We start from the raw sequence: 13,703 nt of genomic DNA, 5'->3' as shown, positions 1-13,703 counted from the left end.
TCTGGTCGGCCACTTCAGCCCCAGCCGGGGCTGTTGCAGGTCACTCCTTCCCTCTCCCTTCCGAACGGGCTGTGGCCTCCAGCCTGGCAGCTGCCCACAGGGTGGGTGCTGATGCAGGAGGTACTGCCAGGCCGCTGGCACCTGGGGTGGGTTGAGAGGGTGGCAGGAGGACCCAGCCCATGTGGGCCAGGTGACCCTGTCTGTGGTTTACAGGACTTTTACCTTCATGCTGGTGAGTTGAGTGAGAAGAGCGTGGCACGACCTCCCTCTCGCTCCAAACACAGGAGGTTCCCAGAGTCCAGGGCAGGTGCCCGGGGCTTGGGCTGGATGGTAGTGAACCACTCTCCGCCCGTCCCAGCCTTCCTGCTCCTGGCTGGGTTTTCCTTGCGCTTCCTTGGTCCAGTGGGGGCATTGGGGAGGTGAGGGGAGGCCCTGCCAGGGGAAGTGGGTGGTCGTCAGGGGCCAGGGCCAGCGGGGCTGGGCATAGCGTCTGCAGGACGCAGTGGGGAGGGCCCACGGCCGGGAGTGGCCATGCTCACGCCAGGGTCAGCCAACTTCCCCGGTGACGGTCCAGAGGGTAGATAGCTCAGCACTGAGGTCCCAGTGTCTCTGCTGTCACCACCCAGCCCTGCCAGGAGGGCCGTCCTGGCAGCAGCAAGTTGGTGGGCATGACTGTGTTTCGACCACGCTTCATCTGTGGACCCTGCATTGTGAATTTCATAGAATGTTTACCAGTCGTGAGGTACTCCACTTTTGATTTTTTTCAACCAATATAAAATTGAAAGACCATTTTTAGATCCAGGCTGTGTGGACACAGGCAGAGGGGCTGGCTGTGGCTGTGGCCGTTTGTAAGCCGTGGGTTAGAGGCTCACCCCAATCAGTACGGCCCTGCACAGCCCAGACAGCAAGAGCCTGCTCAAGACAGCGAATAACGCAGTCAGGCCCCCAGATGAGGACCCTGTGTCATCCCTGTGACTTGGGAGCTCTGCGAGAGCGTCACACCAGCATGGGAAGGGCCGGGCAGCCCTGGCCGCTCTGAGTGGGGCTGGGCCCTGGCAAGACTGTCCTTCCAGCCTCGTCAGTTTCTAGGGAGGGCTGAGCCCCAAGCAGATGGGGGGTGGGGTGGGGGTCAGTCTCATCGCCAGCACACGGCCCTCGCCCCTCCTGTGCTGCTCTCCCTGTTGTCCCCGAGCTCAGATCGCCCCCCGAGGCCACACTCATGACGCCCCCTTCCCGCCAGTTCCTCTCCTTCCCCATCATCTGGTAGGATTCTTAGAAACGCTTTTTCTGCGAGCGCCGGAATCAGTCCCTGTCTAAGGCTGCAGCTCTGCACTGCTGGCACTAAAGCTCGGCCATCGACACTGTTCCCCGTGGAGTGTCCCCTGCAGCTCTGGGACCTGCGGCCACTCCGACTTCTCCCCTACCCTTCACCCGTGGCCTCTCATGGTAGCTCCCAGCCTCTCTGGAGTCGCCTCTCCTCACCCCTCCCCGAGCCGACAGCCTCAGAAACCACCCGTACAATGGCCCGGTTTCCCGTGTTAAACACCGCACTCTGCTCTCCACACAGCAGCCAAGGTGATCTTAAAACATTGATCAGACCATGATTAACACCTGCGTAAGGCCCCCCAGTGGCAGTGGGCCCCATAACTCCCCTGCCTAGCTCTGGGCCCTGCCTGCCCCCCACCCCCCACCAAAGGATCCAGCCCTCGATCTCTTCTCAAGACTGATCAGAGCAACTCAAGCCCTTCCCTGCCGCAGGGCCTTTGCACAGGCTGCTCCTGGGCCCCGGCTGCATTGCCGCAGGGTCAGTCCTGCAGAGACCCAGCCTCGCCCCATGCGTCTCCTGTCGTGGCATCCTCTGGGCTCTCTGCCTTTGTCTGAGATGATCTATGCACATGTGTTCCTGCTGTCGTGAGTCTCCCACGCTGGGATGCCACCTCCACGGTGGGGGCCGTGCCTGTGCCCGGCTCCCGGCCCCATCACAGGCCCGCGGTGTTCTGGGAGCCTCGGTGTGGGTAGAAGAGGGGGCAGAGGAGGACAGGGCCTCAGGGGCCAGCGTGGGAGGGTGTGCGACTTTGCTCAGCTCTTCCCTCAGGCTGGAGCTTTAATCCAATGGTGAATTTGAAGCTGTGAACACGACCCATTGCGTTGTTGCGCTGTCACCAATGCCGGCTTGCCCCGGTGTCCCCACTTCATCCCTGTGCCTTTAGCGAGGCCAGACTGCCTGGGCCCCAGCTGCAGGGCTGTGCAGGGCCGTGCGAGGTGGCAGCTGCCTCCGGGCACCCTCTGTCCCGTTCTCGGGGTTGGTAAACGGTCACAGGCTGTTGTGATCCTTTCTGCGCCCAGACACGTGTCTGACTGTTCTGATGGTGATTCCGGAGGAGGACGCTGCACTGAGGGTGTTGTTGAATAACAGAGTTTGGACAGAAATTTTCCAATTTTTGTTCCCAATAGAGCGACCGCCTCCTGATCAAAGGTGGGAAGATCGTGAACGATGACCAGTCCTTCTACGCTGATCTGTACGTGGAGGACGGGTTGATAAAGTAAGTTCCGCACGAATCTGTTTGCAGGTCGGGTGTGCACGCTGGTTACCCGGCCCCCAGGCAGTTCGCCGTGGGGTGAAATCCACGCAGACAGCCTGGTCTGTTCCAAACCCCGGGAACAGGAGTGTGGGTGCCTTGCAGTGAGTCGAGCCAGCTGGTCAGAAGGTCAGGAGCAGGACGCGGGTGTCTGCGTGTCCTGGCTCGCCGTGGGCGTTGGGTAAACGCTGGCTGGCCACACCCGTCAGCATCTCTGTGTGTCCAGCTGCTCCACCGCCAGTCAGCAAAGTGGCGAGGGGGACGTCCAGGGGAAACCGGGAGGGGTGTGCGGTCTGTGCCGTGCTGGGTCTCCCGCGGGGGCCGTCTGAACCGCCAAGGGGGATGCCTTGCCCGGAGCAGGTCCCAGTAAGTGGTCGGCCGTGCCGCCCTCTTCCTCTAGGACCAGAGCCGACGCACACTGCTTGGCTCCGGCGCACGGCCGGGCCCTCTCAGCAGCCTCTGTGGCCCCTCTGTACCTGCTGAAATCTCTCCCTGTCGCTTTCAGACAAATCGGGGAAAACCTCATCGTCCCTGGGGGCATCAAGACCATCGATGCCCACGGCCTAATGGTCCTGCCGGGCGGGGTGGATGTGCACACCCGGCTGCAGATGCCCGTCCTGGGCATGACGCCAGCCGACGACTTCTGCCAGGGCACTAAGGCCGCGCTTGCCGGCGGAACCACCATGATAAGTGAGTGGCCCCTCGGGAGGGGTGGCGTCCAGCCCGTTCCTCTATCCTCTGGCCGGGCTCGCCTGTTAAAGGACGTTTCCCGCAGTGGGGACAGTGTTCCTTTGCTGCATCTCAGTGTGACAAGCCCTTGTGTCCCTTTGCTGTCCCTGTCTCTCAGGCTGGGTCATCTTGTCCTGGCCAGCTCTGGAGTGCTCCCGGGATTTCCAGGAGCACAGGGACACGTGTCTAGTTATTATTTCCTGGGGACCCATAGCTGGACAAGGACCGGGGTCTGGAGACCCAGGTGCCCTGGACGAGGGAGGGGCAGTGCCCTCTGAAACACCAGACTCGTGTCCGGCCCTGAGCCTCGCGCCTCTGAGGCCTGATTCGCAGAAGATTTCTGCTCGTGGCCGAAACGTTAACGATGAGGCTGTGTTTTAGAAAAAGGGTGAAAGTAACGCTCACTGTCGTCCCATCACGATGACCAGTTAGCATTTCCGTCGTGCCGCTGTGTGCCCGTGCGGCCGACACCTGCCAGTGCACGTGCTCCGCTAGACCCTCGGGGCTCAGCAGAGGCCGAGTGAACCCACCTGCCCACGTGGACTGGTGTGTGGGAGGCCCAGGCCAGGGCGAGACCCCAGAGCCCGGCCCCCCTGCACGCGTGCCCGCGTCAGCGCTCAGTGCCAAGCCCAGGCTCCTCGGCCGGGCTCGGGAACTAGTCTCGAACCTGGTTGAACCTGGGTCCACGGCTTTCCAGCTGTGACTTCAGGTGACTCAGCCTATTCTGTAGGCAGAACTTTGCTGATCTATGAAACAGTGGGCGAAGACCGTCCTTACGGGCGTGGGAGGATGACGGGAGCCAGTGCACAGGGGTGGCTTGTGTGCCTGGCGCTCAGTGAACGCTGTGGCCACCGCTCCTGCTGCGGGGAGGACGCTGGCTACTTTGCCAGTGACATTTAGCCACTGCCGAGATCACAGCTGGCTTTGGGCTCGCTCAGCACGAAGGGAAGAAACACCCGCAGTGGCCCAGCTTGACACTGGCCCCTGCACAGTGTCACCTGCCTCATGCCAGAGCCGAGGCAGTGGACAAGCCGTGAGGGTCCTGCGGGGATGGAGGGTGCCGCAGGTGTGACACTGGCTGCCGTCTCACCTGTCTTTCTCCACCCACCCAGGCTGCGGCTGGGAGAGGCTGCAGGGAGGGTGGGCGCCGCTTCCTCGGGGCTGGCTCATGACCTCAGTGACGGGGCGCATGGCGGCCCCGTGTCCCCAGTGGGCACACCTTCCTGGAGGGCCACCCTCCCAGCTCTCTCCCAGTGTACCCAGGCGCGGCTGCGAGCCGTGTTTGGACCGTGAGTGTGTGCGGGGTGGGAGGCAGCACGGTGGCCGTGTGCGGGGCGGGTGGCACTGCCCAGGCCTCGTGGGGCCGGTGGGCACTCAGGAAGCACCTGCTGCTCGGGGCCGTGCCCGGCGGTGGGCTCAGCACCTCGGCCAGCGCACTGCTGCCCCCTCACCCAGGGGCCCCCCTAAGGCTGGGGGCGGGGACGGGGCTGGCAAAGCCCCTTCTGCGTGTGCCCCGGGTGCGACGTGTCCATCGAGAGGGGGGGCGGCCGGAGCTCAGCTCTTCCTCTCTGCACCCCCCACCGTCTCTGCGCGGGGGAGGCTGGGGCCGTGGGACAGAAGACCCCTCAAACACGGGAGGAGGGGGCTCCTGGCAGAGTCAGCCCCTCTCCCGGGCCCCCCCGTGTCTTCCTCACACGCACCCTCTGGGTTCCTGGGAACATGAGCCCAGACCTCAGGGGCAGTGGGGGCCCCGTGGCTGACTGGGGGAGCCACTGACCACGCTGCCCCCGCTGCCCCCGCAGTGGACCACGTGTTCCCCGACGCGGGCGGGAGCCTGCTGGCGGCCTACGAGCAGTGGCGGGAGCGGGCGGACGGCGCGGCCTGCTGCGACTACTCCCTGCACGTGGACGTGCCCCGCTGGCACGAGAGCATCAAGGAGGAGCTGGAGGCCCTGGTCAGGGACAAGGGTGAGCAGTGGCCCTGGGCTGGGGGTGGCTGGAGGGACCTGGGCCCCTGCCTCGGGCCCCGACCCTCGTGTCCTGCCGCACTCTGACCCCGACAGCAGGCGTCTGGGCACTGAGTAGAGGGTGGACGAGAGTCACCTAAGTGTCCTTCCAGGGTCAGCGGGTCCAGACGGAGAGGCCTTCCCTTCCTGTCCAAGGGACACGTCCGTAGTTGTCCCTCCCACAGAAGGATGAGGCAGGCAGTGGGGTCCCCACCTTCCCGGGGAAAGAGACCACCCAGGGGGAAGGAAAAGAGCTATCTGTCCTCCTAGTGTTTCAGGATCCTTTTAGAGGGAGGATGTTCTGGAACTCCTGTTTGTCTGTTGTTGCCTTTACTGAAACAAACCAGCCTGTAAAGGTTTAACTGTTTTTCTCATAACAAGTCTGGAAGCTAACGCCACGCCAGGTCCCCGTGTGGTCTGAGGGACGCTGTGAGTGGTGGCACTGGTCTCTGATCGAGTCTTTGATCGAGTACGACCTGCCGCTCACAGCCGGGCGGGACGGGGCCACCACTGCTTTCCTAAAGGCCACGACTGTGGGTCCCCTCTGGAGAGTGACAGTCCTCACAGGGGTGCACTCAGGTGCTCAGGACCCTCAACCCTGCCCTGGGGCTGGTGGAGCCGTCGCTGGCCTGGCCCCTGCGGCGGCAGCTCTGCGCCCACGCGGTTCTGCAGCAGGACGCGGAGGCTCAGGGCCGCGGGTTCCGGGCAGAGCCCAGGCCCGGCGCTGGCAGCCTCCCCTCACCTGCCAGGGCAGGGCTGGGCTCCTGCTCCCCCCGGGGCCAGGCGTGGGTCGTCGGTCCTGTGCTGGCTGTGTGGTGTCAGAGGGATGGGGCCACATCCCCGCCACCAGCCCCAGATGCATGGTCACGGGCAGGTTGTCACCTAGGGGATGGCTTGTGTGCCACACGGTGACTCAGTTTCCCCACAGTGTGCCTTAGTTTGCCACATTTGCATTTTCAACCCAGCAAGGAGGGAGGGTGGAGGCTGGGTGGACTTGAGGGGTGGGAAGGGTGGCGCTGCCTCCAGGCCCCGGCTGTCCCCTCTTGCAGGTCCCAGGGAGAGGGACAGCTTGGCCCTCCGGCAGCCTGCCCCTCTCAGTGTGCCGGGAGCCGGCAGGGCAGGCAGGGCCCCGCAGGCCGGCGACAGCTGTGCTGGATGGGCACCGTGAGGGTCGCGGGCACAGTGAGGGTCGCGGGCACAGTGAGGGTCGCGGGCACAGTGAGGGTCGCGGGCACAGTGAGGGTCGCGGGCACAGTGAGGGTCGCGGGCACAGTGAGGGTCGCGGGCACAGCACGGCCCGGCCGGGTTTCCTGTAGAGAGCCGGTGGCCCTTCTCACGTGGGGTCTGTGAGGCAGGTGTGAGCGGCTCTCACCTGCACCTGCCCCTGGGGGAACCATCGGTTCCTGCACCCAGAGGGCCAGGAGCGGCCGGGGGGCCGGGATGTGCTGACTGTCCCTGCCCCCGCCTGCTGGTGTGGCCGGGGATGTCTCGCAGGGGAGGCTCCTGGGTTGTCTGGCTGAGCCCTCCTGCCTCCTCCCCAGGTGTGAACTCCTTCCTGGTCTTCATGGCTTACAAGGACAGGTGCCAGTGCACCGACGGCCAGGTGAGGTCGGGTGCAGGGCGAAGGGGGCGGGGCAGCGTCAGGCCGGCGCCAGGGCAGCGCGGCCCACACGGCCCGTCCGCGTCTCCTTGCAGATGTACGAGATCTTCAGCATCATCCGGGACCTGGGGGCCGTGGCCCAGGTGCACGCGGAGAACGGGGACATCGTGGAGGAGGTGCTGTGGGGCAGGGCTGCCTGCAGGGCAGGGCGGGGGTGTGGGGACATGGGGGTGACCTCGATGACATGCAGCATGAGCACTTGATTCCACAAGACCTCGAGAGAGAGTGTTAGGTGTGTTGCAGTAAATAGCTCACCCAGGGTCAGAGGTCAAACCACCGGTGAGTTAGAGGGAGGCTGGGGGACCCTTGAAGCCGCCAAACAAGCTTTTCCTTGTCATCACACTTCTTATCCAAGATACCCCAAAACCAGCGTCTCTGGGGACCCAGACTGGGGGCAGCACCCGGGGGCGGGGGCCGCACTGGGGGCCGGGCCGAGCGCCCCGTTGGTTGGTCTGTTCAGGAGCAGAAGCGGCTGCTGGAACTTGGCATCACCGGCCCCGAGGGCCACGTGCTCAGCCACCCTGAGGAGGTAAGTGTTGGTGCCTGCCGAGAGTGCCGCGGCGCCCGGCACAGACACAGCCACACTGCCGCTGCCCCGGGCTGGGTGGACATGGCCCTGGGTTCGTGGCCCGGGCAGGGCGTGGCCCTCCTGGTTGTCTGGGAGGCGGATCGGCAGCCCCTGCCCCGCCCCGTGGGCACTGGGCACCCACGGCCTTCACCTGGGGCCCAGCAGGCGGGAGTCCGGCCCTGGGACCGCACGGTCAGCCGTCCCCGGCAGCAAGCCCCAGGCTGGGTGCGCTGCCCCTGCCGCGGGGTCCCTGGGGTGACCCCCGAGTGGTCTGAGGCCCCCACCCCCACCGTCCCCAGGTGGAGGCTGAGGCCGTGTTCCAAGCCATCACCATCGCGAAGCAGGCCAACTGCCCCCTGTACGTCACCAAGGTCATGGGCAGGGGGGCAGCCGACATGATCGCCCAGGCCAAGCGCAGAGGTGAGCGTCCCCCCAGCTCGGGGGCTGCCCCAGCCTCAGAGGGTCCTGGAGCACAACGTGGGCTGTGTGCGCTGAGCACAGGGAGGGACAGAATGACGGGCATGTGTGTGTCTGAGAGAACCTCAGTCTCACCTGGGCACCCCTGGTGTGTGCCGCGTGTCAGGGACTGGGCACGTGTCCCGAGCGCTGGGTGCTCCTTGCCCATGGCCAGCCGGAGGCGACATCTGCGGTTGGGAGCCTGGCCGGGGGAGGGGGGCACGCAGCCGTGACTAGCAGGGGCTGGGCTGTGGGGGCCTCCGGACAGGCTGCTGAGCTCATAGGGTCTGGGGATCCCCTGGACAAGGCCAGGGGTGGGGTACAGGGCCCAGGGGGTGGGCAAATGAGGCGACGTCCCCAAGAAGCCCCGGGTCCAAGGTCCAGTCTAGTTCCCACCTCTGCTGTCCCCGGCCAGTCTCAGGAAGGGGACTTGTTCTCTGGGCTGCCCGAGGCCGAGGGCCCTGTGTGCGGTGGGTGCACTCGGGGTGGGACAGAAACCCACCCGGTTACCTGGAAGAAGACGGGGCGGCCGTGCCAGGGGCGGGGGGAGTGGAGTCCGTGGGAACGCAGCCAGGAGCCCCTCCGCCACTGGCGGCTACTCTCCTGTGGGCCCCCCTCCCTGAGCCAGCCTTCCCCTGCCCGCTGGTGGGAGCAGCGTGAGCCCCGAGCGGAACCCCACCGCGAGGCCGTGGCCAGGGGGCCCAGGACCGGTGAGCGGCCGTGCAGACAGGCTGTGGCTGGAGTGCCGGCTGGCCTGACCCCCGGCTGCGGCTGTGGGTACAGAGAGGAGCTGTTGTCCGATGCTCCGGACCCCCCACTGCGGGACCTCCGGGCCACCATGTCTGCCCAGGGCTGAGGCCTCTGCTCGGCCTCCTGCAGTGTGGGGGCCCCAGACTGAGGACGAGCCGTCCCCGGCCAGGAAGGCCAGGGGCAGTCGGGGGTCGGCAGCGGCAGTGCCCAGGCACCCCCATCCCCGTGCTCGAGCCCCTGTGACCCCCCCACCCCGTGCGGGCTGGGGCTGGGGCGCCTCTCACGGGCTTTGCGCTGCAGGGGTGGTCGTGTTCGGGGAGCCCCTCACCGCCAGCCTGGGCGCCGATGGCTCCCACTACTGGAGCAAGAACTGGGCCAAGGCCGCCGCCTTCGTCACGTCACCCCCCATCAGTCCCGACCCCAGCACGGCAGACCACCTCACCTGCCTGCTGTCCAGGTACGCCGGCACTCCCCATGGCACAGGTCGGCCTCCGTCCCTCACGCCTGCCGGGGCCCGTGGGCGGCCCGTGACTCCAGGCCTCTTGCACAGAAGCCCCGGGCCCCTGCAGAGCAGCCCAGGCCTGGGGGGTGCAGGGTCTGAGGCCTCCCTCCTGGGAACCCCCCCTCTCCCACTCAGGGCCCCTCCTACTCCGTCCCCACCCAGCCTGCCCGGGGCGCCATCCCTGCCTGGGGTGGGTCTCTCAGACACCGCTAGTCCCCGGGGCTGTGCTGGCTGGGGTGGGGGGAGCAGGCCAGGACCTCGGCTCCTCTGACCCCGACTTTTCTCCAGCGGGGACCTCCAGGTGACAGGCAGTGCCCACTGCACCTTCACCACCGCCCAGAAGGCGGTTGGCAAAGACAACTTCACACTGATCCCCGAGGGCACCAACGGCGTGGAGGAGCGCATGTCCGTGGTCTGGGAGAAGTGCGTGGTGAGTACGGACCTGGCCGGGCGCGTGGTCCACTGGGAGGGGCCGTGGCGGAGCGCTGGCATTCCGCCAGAAGGAGCCCCGTGACCAGCAAGTGCCCGTGAGACAGGCCGGAGCATGGGGCCCTCGGGGGTCACACCTCACCCCGACGCAGCCCTGCACCCGGAGCTCCCAGACACCAGGTCCCGGCCCCCAGGGGCGGCTGTTACCATCCCTGCCGATCCCAGGTATTGAGGTGCATTTGCACATCTGGGCTGGTGAGGGCGCGTCCCTGTCCCAACAGAACGACGCTCTGCGATGTCAGTGGGCTCCTGACAGCCCGAGAGTCCTCAGGCCCCGTCCCTCACTGCCCACGCTTGGGCCCACCCAGCATCCTATGCCCCCCGCAGGCCTGAGCACCCCCCCAGGCTGCCCCTGCCTCCCCAGGGGGACTGTCACAGTCCCTCAAGGGACACAGACGTTGTTATTGAGGACTCAGCGTTTACCCACAAAGTGAGCACAAAACAGGCTTGATCCACAGGAAGGGTCCCCGGGCAAGCGTGGCTGAGACGGACTCTGACTCCCCTGTGCAGTGGACCCTGCCCGGCCAGGCCTTTGTGCCCCGCGAGGCGTTGACATGGCAAGGGCGATGACAGGGCCTTCCGTCCTCCTGGCTGGGTGGGACCCTAGTGACCATCCACAGGAAAGCCCAGTGGCCTGGTGACCATCCATGTGAAAGCCCAGTGGCCTGGTGACCATCCACGTGAAAACCCAGTGGCTTGGTGACCGTCCACGTGAAAGCCCAGTGGCCTGGTGACCGTCCACGTGAAAGCCCAGTGGCCTGGTGACTGTCCACGTGAAAACCCAGTGGCTTGGTGACTGTCCACGTGAAAGCCCAGTGGCCTGGGACTGTCCCCGTGAAAGCTCAGTGGCCTGGTGACTGTCCACATGAAAGCCCAGTGGCCTGGTGCCCGTCCACATGAAAGCCCAGTGGCCTGGTGACCGTCCACGTGAAATCCCAGTGGCCTGGGACTGTCCCCGTGAAAGCTCAGTGGCCTGGTGACCGTCCACATGAAAGCCCAGTGGCCTGGTGCCCGTCCACATGAAAGCCCAGTGGCCTGGTGCCCGTCCACGTGAAAGCCCAGTGGCCTGGTGACTGTCCACGTGAAAGCCCAGTGACCTGGGACTGTCCCCGTGAAAGCTCAGTGACCTGGGACCGTCCACAGGGACACCCCAGACCAGCCCCCACCCTCAGCTCTGCCTTCTCTCTCCTCAGGCCTCGGGGAAGATGGACGAGAATGAGTTCGTGGCAGTGACTAGTACAAATGCTGCCAAAATCTTCAATATTTACCCCAGGAAGGGGCGGGTGGCTGTGGGCTCCGACGCCGACCTGGTCATATGGAACCCCAAGGCCACGAAGATCATCTCCGCCAAGAGCCACAATCTGGTGAGAGAGGCCCGGCTGTCTGGGTCAGGGCCGGGCCCGGGGGCTGGGGAGCCCCGAGGTAGCTTCCCGGAGAGTCCCCGGCAGTGCCCGCCCGCCGGCACCACAGCGGGCTCCGCTCACGTCACTGTGGCGTCCGGTCCGGTTGTGCGGAGAGGAGACTGAGGCAGCGCAGTGCCACGTGCCTGCCCAGCCAGGGGAGGAGCGGCCCCACCTGTCTGCCCACGCTCGTCCCCTGTGCCCTCCCGAATGCAGGACTGGGGTGTGGTGTCGCAGGTCGAGGGGCCGCTTCCGCCTGAGTTCGGCCCTCTGAGCCGACCGCATCCCGGGGGTCTCGGCACAGGCACCAGGGCTCCCGGGTGCGGGGCGGCCGCAGAGGGGGCGGGCGGCCGAAGGGGGTGGGGGCTGAAAGGCCACGTGCGTGGCGGCGCTGGACCCCAGCCTCTCTCCCCAGAACGTGGAATACAACATCTTCGAAGGGGTCGAGTGCCGAGGGGCCCCCTCCGTGGTCGTGAGTCAGGGCAGGGTGGTACTGGAGGACGGGACCCTGTTTGTGACCCCGGGCACCGGCCGCTTCGTTCCCCGGAAGACCTTCCCGGACTTCGTCTACAAGAGGATAAAGGCTCGCAACCGGGTAAGCGCGTCCTCGCCGGGCGGCAGGCGCTCTCGGACCAGGGCCTGCACCTCGGGGATAGGAGGGGGCCCCTGTGTCGGGGCCGGTTCCCTCTTCCAGAAAGAGACCCTGTGCCGGTCCTGTCTGGGTGCTGCTCCTGCACTCAGGCACGCGTGGGACACGCGTGTGCCAGCAGGTGTGTGTGGGGCGCAGGGAGCGAGATGTGCACCCATGGGGAGCCTGCAGGCAGGGGCACGTGTGTGTGTGTGTGTGAGGAGGGGCAGGCACATGTGCACACGGGGTGGACGCCCCACCGGGGAACCCGAATTCCTGGGCTGGTCCAGGAGGCTGTAGAGCAGGCCGGGCCTGCAGCTGCCGGTGGTCCCGCCCCTCACGCCCACCCTCCCCCCGGCCCGCAGCTGGCGGAGATCCACGGCGTGCCCCGCGGGCTCTACGACGGGCCCGTCCACGAGGTGATGGTGCCGGCCAAGCCGGGGAGCGGCACCCCAGCCCGAGCGTCCTGCCCGGGCAAGATCGCCATCCCAGCCGTGCGCAACCTGCACCAGTCGGGCTTCAGCCTGTCCGGTGAGTGGGGCCTGGGGCTGGGCCGCGGTGCGGGCATGGCGGGGCCCGGGGAGCCCAGCGGGGGAAGCCCTTCCTGCCCAGCACCCGCCCCAGGCAGCTGAGAGGAGCCCCCGTCTGGACTCGGGCATGTTGGGTAGGGGGTGGGGGGCGCCATGTTGAGCCCAGGGGAGGTGGGGGCCTCCGCAGGGGTCTGATGTCACTAGGAGGCAGCCCCCCAGCCCGGCCGCCCAGGGTGGAGAGCGGGGCCCGGGAGAGCCATGTCCGCGGTGTAGGGACCGGGCCCTGGCACATCCTCCCAGCGCAGGGCCCAGGGAGGTGCCGGTGGCCCCACTCGCCTCCTGGGCACCTGGGTGGGCACTGCCTATTCGCCAGGGGCAGCCTTGGCCCCCACCTGGGGCCCACGGGGGACACAGCGGCCTGGCCTGGCTTCTCTGGGGACAGGGCCGACGCCTGCAGGCTGAGCCTCGAGCTCGGGTCCCTGCAGGTCCTGGGGACTCCGCGGGCACTTCCCACGCGCCCAGCCCAGGGGTGGCAGCGGGTGTGGGCGGGCGGGGGCTCCCCAGTCCAGCCTGCGTCCCCTGCCCACCGCCCTCCGCAGGGTCCCAGGCGGACGACCACATCGCCAGGCGCACGGCCCAGAAGATCATGGCGCCCCCCGGGGGGCACTCGAACATCACCTCCCTCTCCTAGACGCCCTTTGACCTCAGCAGGCGCCGCGCCGTGGGCAGCCCGCGGGGCTGGCTGCTGCCCGCTGCTGGCGTTTCCTGTAGAAGTTGTTCCGGAAGGTGCTCGGCCTTGCCTTCCTCTCCCACACACGCTCTCGTTTCGGGGTCCCAGGTCCCGCTGTGAGGGGCGTGGGGGGTTTCACTGCCAGGGCGAGGAGGCTGGACGCGGCAGGGGCTGGGGCGGCCGGGCCGGTGCTAGCGGAGGGCCCACCGCCCGCAGGGAGGTGGCACCCGGGTGTGTCACGGAGCGCAGGGGACAGCCGGGGCCACCACCTCCTCCCCACTGCCAGGCCCTGCCTCGTGGAAGCCCCGCTCCCGCCAGCTCCGGGGGCCTCGGGGTGCTGAGACAGCAGGGACCCTCAGGTGGGGCCTCCTCGTGCACATTCCCAGGGGCCAAACCTGAGCCCCCATAGCAGCCCCTCCCCAGGGAAGTGTCACGGTCCCTTAGCTGAGATGTCCTTTTATCACAGGATGCGTATTTCATAGGTTTATAGAGTAGTTTTGTACAGCGCGGACGCCGCGGCCAGGACCTGTGCACGGCCCCCCCGCGCGGGCGGGCGTCCCAGCCGATGCCAGTCGTGTCATTAAAGCCGTCGGGTTAGAAGCCACCTGTGCGTGGAGGTGTCCTGCGCATCAACCGCGAGGGGAAGCCCCCGCCCCGTGCGTCCCCTCGGGCGGGGG

The 13,703-nt window shown here is 66.8% G+C and overlaps 1 protein-coding gene across 1 annotated transcript; it reads left to right on the top strand.

Annotated features, from left to right (window-relative positions):
* The first annotated feature begins 2,459 nt into the window (after positions 1-2,459).
* Positions 2,460-13,604, top strand: DPYSL4 (dihydropyrimidinase like 4). Its single transcript, XM_045568360.1, has 13 exons — positions 2,460-2,543; positions 3,085-3,269; positions 5,111-5,275; positions 6,855-6,916; positions 7,009-7,089; positions 7,434-7,502; positions 7,841-7,961; positions 9,048-9,204; positions 9,538-9,679; positions 10,932-11,102; positions 11,554-11,733; positions 12,132-12,297; positions 12,896-13,604. Exons 2-13 carry the CDS (start codon positions 3,146-3,148, stop codon positions 12,985-12,987), a joined length of 1,530 nt encoding a protein of 509 aa, XP_045424316.1. The 5' UTR covers positions 2,460-2,543; positions 3,085-3,145; the 3' UTR covers positions 12,988-13,604.
* The last annotated feature ends 99 nt before the right edge of the window (positions 13,605-13,703 follow it).

The sequence above is a fragment of the Lemur catta genome, chromosome 14 (assembly GCF_020740605.2).
Source record: "Lemur catta isolate mLemCat1 chromosome 14, mLemCat1.pri, whole genome shotgun sequence".
In the NCBI taxonomy this organism is placed as follows: domain Eukaryota; kingdom Metazoa; phylum Chordata; class Mammalia; order Primates; family Lemuridae; genus Lemur; species Lemur catta.
The sequence above is the reverse complement of the archived record's forward strand: the minus strand, read 5'-3'. Positions and strand labels throughout refer to the sequence as shown.

What these genes read in the sequence shown, in the direction of transcription:
- DPYSL4 (XM_045568360.1), top strand. Translation starts at nt 3,146, where the DNA reads ATGGTCCTGCCGGGCGGGGTGGATGTGCACACCCGGCTGCAGATGCCC. An exon ending in GGCCCTGGTCAGGGACAAGG is followed by an intron (nt 5,276 to 6,854) that starts GTGAGCAGTGGC and finishes CCTCCTCCCCAG; the next exon opens with GTGTGAACTCCTTCCTGGTC. An exon ending in TGCTCAGCCACCCTGAGGAG is followed by an intron (nt 7,503 to 7,840) that starts GTAAGTGTTGGT and finishes CACCGTCCCCAG; the next exon opens with GTGGAGGCTGAGGCCGTGTT.